At 44.7% G+C, this 3,026-nt stretch overlaps 1 protein-coding gene across 1 annotated transcript in view; it reads left to right on the forward strand.

Moving 5' to 3' along the window:
• Positions 1 to 735: 735 nt before the first annotated feature.
• Positions 736 to 3,026, forward strand: part of LOC102753634 (transmembrane gamma-carboxyglutamic acid protein 1-like) — a gene marked incomplete at its 5' end in the record, with an annotated part of 10,269 nt that continues 7,978 nt past the window's right edge. Inside the window, one exon of the mRNA XM_006774471.1 lies at positions 736 to 896. Within this exon, the coding sequence (XP_006774534.1) occupies positions 736 to 896 (161 nt within the window). The remainder of the gene's footprint in view (positions 897 to 3,026) is intronic.

Here is a 3,026-nt window from a genome sequence, read left to right on the forward strand (position 1 = left end):
CCGAAATGTCCCATGAACAGGATTGGGCGAGAACAAACAAACAGATGCCGGCTGGGGAAACGGGGAAGGCTTGGTTTCTGTAAACTCTTCTTTTACGGGCACTGCATGGTCAGGTCAGCTCTTCAGGCTGCCCCCTTTAGGCTCAGTCCTCCATGATCACAGAACCCAGCTCTCAAATGCCCCGGCGGCTTTTCCATATCAGATATTTACGTTACGATTCATTACAGTAGCAAAATTACAGTTATGAATTAGCAATGAAAATAATTTTATGATTGCGGGTCACCACCACATGAGGAACTGTATTGAAGGGTCGCGGCATTAGGAAGGTTCAGAACCACTGATCTAGAGACTGGATTTTGGTTTGCTTGCTGCTATCTAACAGAACAGTACCTGAGAGTATGAACTTATAATAATAGGTATAAATGGTGGTATCATTGTTACTATATTTAAACACCCATGGTTGGCAAGAACGTGCTAAAGTCTGAATATAACATAGTAAACTATATCACTGTCCCTGCCCAGACCACCTGTTACTGAAAGGACATACTAACTTGATGAGGAAGATGGCAGATGTGATGGTTTGGAGATAAATGCTACTTCATTCCTGACTCACACAGAAAGAGGTTTAGGATGTTGGCTCTGTATTCTAAAGAGTATCTAGCAGTTTTCATCTTTTATATTAACTTTACACATTTTTTATTAAAAGTGTATGCTTATTATTGTATCTCTTTTTAGTTTTCCTCACGGGAGGAAAAGCAAATACGGTACTAAAACGCTACCCAAGAGCTAATGGACTTTTTGAAGAAATAAGACAGGGAAATATTGAGCGTGAATGCAAAGAAGAATTCTGCACATTTGAAGAAGCAAGAGAAGCTTTTGAAAATAATGAAAAAACTGTAAGTATGTTGTCATTTAAAATTTTTTTTTCACAGATTTGCCTACCTTTGTGATACATGTTTGAAATCTGCATTCCCAAATGGTATGCATTGCTAGCAATTAAAAGTTACCCTTGTGAAGAACTCTGAAAGTGGCATCTGACAAACTACTGTATGGATTGAGGGCTAGATTCACATCCCTGTATGTTGGCCTATCTGTGCAGGTCTCCTTTTCATAGGACTCTGCTGAACTGACATTTGTCCTCTTAGCAAGGGGAAGCAAGTGTTTGTTTCATAGGAAGCTTCATTCAGGGAAAGTTATAGTTGACATCATCCCCTTACTCTGTCTAATCAGAGAGAAAGTGTGGAGGAAGCTAATAGATACTGACACTAATTTAAAATTGTTTACTTCTCCTACCAAAGAAAATACTTACCTGAACTCCTCTCCCCACTCTGTGAGAACAGTCCTCTTCACCTCTCTTTACACTAGTCCACAGGCTATTCAAGGAGAGCAAGGATAGGAAAGCACAAGGCAGTGGTATAAATTCTATAGAACTGCTTTGAACTTCTAAATTGTATTGCAGGAGGTAGCCATTATATAAAGATGCATTCCTGTGTGCCATGAAAATAACACTTGATACTAAACAAGGGATGTCAGATGTGTTAGAGGGACATTAAATTTTATCACAGAAGTAAAATGTTATGGTGAAGTTTTAAGGATAGGGGCTTTTATCTCGATAGATAGAGAGGAACCCAGAGGTAAAAGAGTTCAAGGTCTAAGAGCTCAAGGTTGTTCCTAAGTATTATTCTGTTACTATTGTAAATGGAATGTTCTTTTCCATGGTTATTATGGATTTGTGTAAGCTACTGAGTTTTTAAACCTTATCTATATATACAAAAGCCTAAGCGACCAAACAACCAAACGACCAGAACGACCTGAATAACTGGTCGCTATGATGCACACAAACCACCAGGCATAAGACGTTCAATGCAGTAGCTGCCCCCACAGTGGGAGTGCCACTCACCTGAACTACCCGTCTCAGTGGCCCACCAGCCCGGTGCCAGCCACTCACTCCCTTAGTAGTCCTGCAGGTCCAATCTTCGAAGAACGGGACAGGCACTGAAGGACCGGCTCTGCCGGCATGGTCCTGACAGCACTGATGGGCTCTTGAAGTCAGCCTCAGGCACTGCAGCTGTTTCCCCTCCCTAGATGCTCCACAAGGAAAAAACAATATAAAAGTGGCCACCAGGTGGTTCCTGACAAGCAGCGCTAATGTCAGTGGCTCAGATCAGTATCCTGGGCCAGCAAGGGTGTCCCATGACCTGTCTGGAGGGCCAGTTGTGTCCCAACCTTCCCCTACCCCCTTGGGAGCCCACCCATGCATGAATTCGTGCACCAGGCCTCTAGATGAATTATAATTGACACAAAAGGCCCAATGCACAAAATTCCCTCAGCCTGGTCTGTGCCCTCTCACAATCTGGGACCCCTCACTCCTAACCACCTGCCTGTTTGCTCCTAACCACCTGCTTGCTCACTCCTTACTGCCTGACTGCTCGCTCATAACCACCCTCCTGCTCGCTCCTTACCATTTGGCTCGCTGCTCCTTACCACCTGCCTGCTTGCTCCTTACTGCGTGGCTCACTACTCCTTACCGCCTGCCTGTTCACTCCTTACCGCTTGGGTTGCCACTCCTTAGTGCTGCCACGGAGGTGGGAGAGGCTCCCACCACTGCTGCTGTGCTCACCAGCCATGAGCCCAGCTTCTGGATGAGCAGCACTCCTGCTGTGGGAGTGCACTGACCACCAGTGTGCAGCTCCTGCATTGAGTGTCTGCCCCCCTGGTGGTCAGTGTGTGTCATAGCAACCGGCTAGTCTGGTCATCTGGTTGTTCCACCATAAAGGTTGCTGAGCTTTTATATATACATATATGTATACCATTAACCATGCATATTTCATGTATACAAATTGGTAAATATATATACTAGAGGCCCAATGCATGAAATTCGTGCAAGTGGCTCGGCCTTTGCAGCTGCGGGACTCTCGGCCCTCGCAGCCCTGGCTTCATCTGGAAGGTCATCCAGACGGTCGTCCAGAAGGTTGTCTGGACGGTTGTTCTGCTGTTCAGTCTAATTAGTATATTAGTTCTTTATT

This window comes from Myotis davidii, unplaced genomic scaffold (genome assembly GCF_000327345.1).
Source record: "Myotis davidii unplaced genomic scaffold, ASM32734v1 scaffold1948, whole genome shotgun sequence".
NCBI classification, from domain to species: Eukaryota; Metazoa; Chordata; class Mammalia; order Chiroptera; family Vespertilionidae; genus Myotis; species Myotis davidii.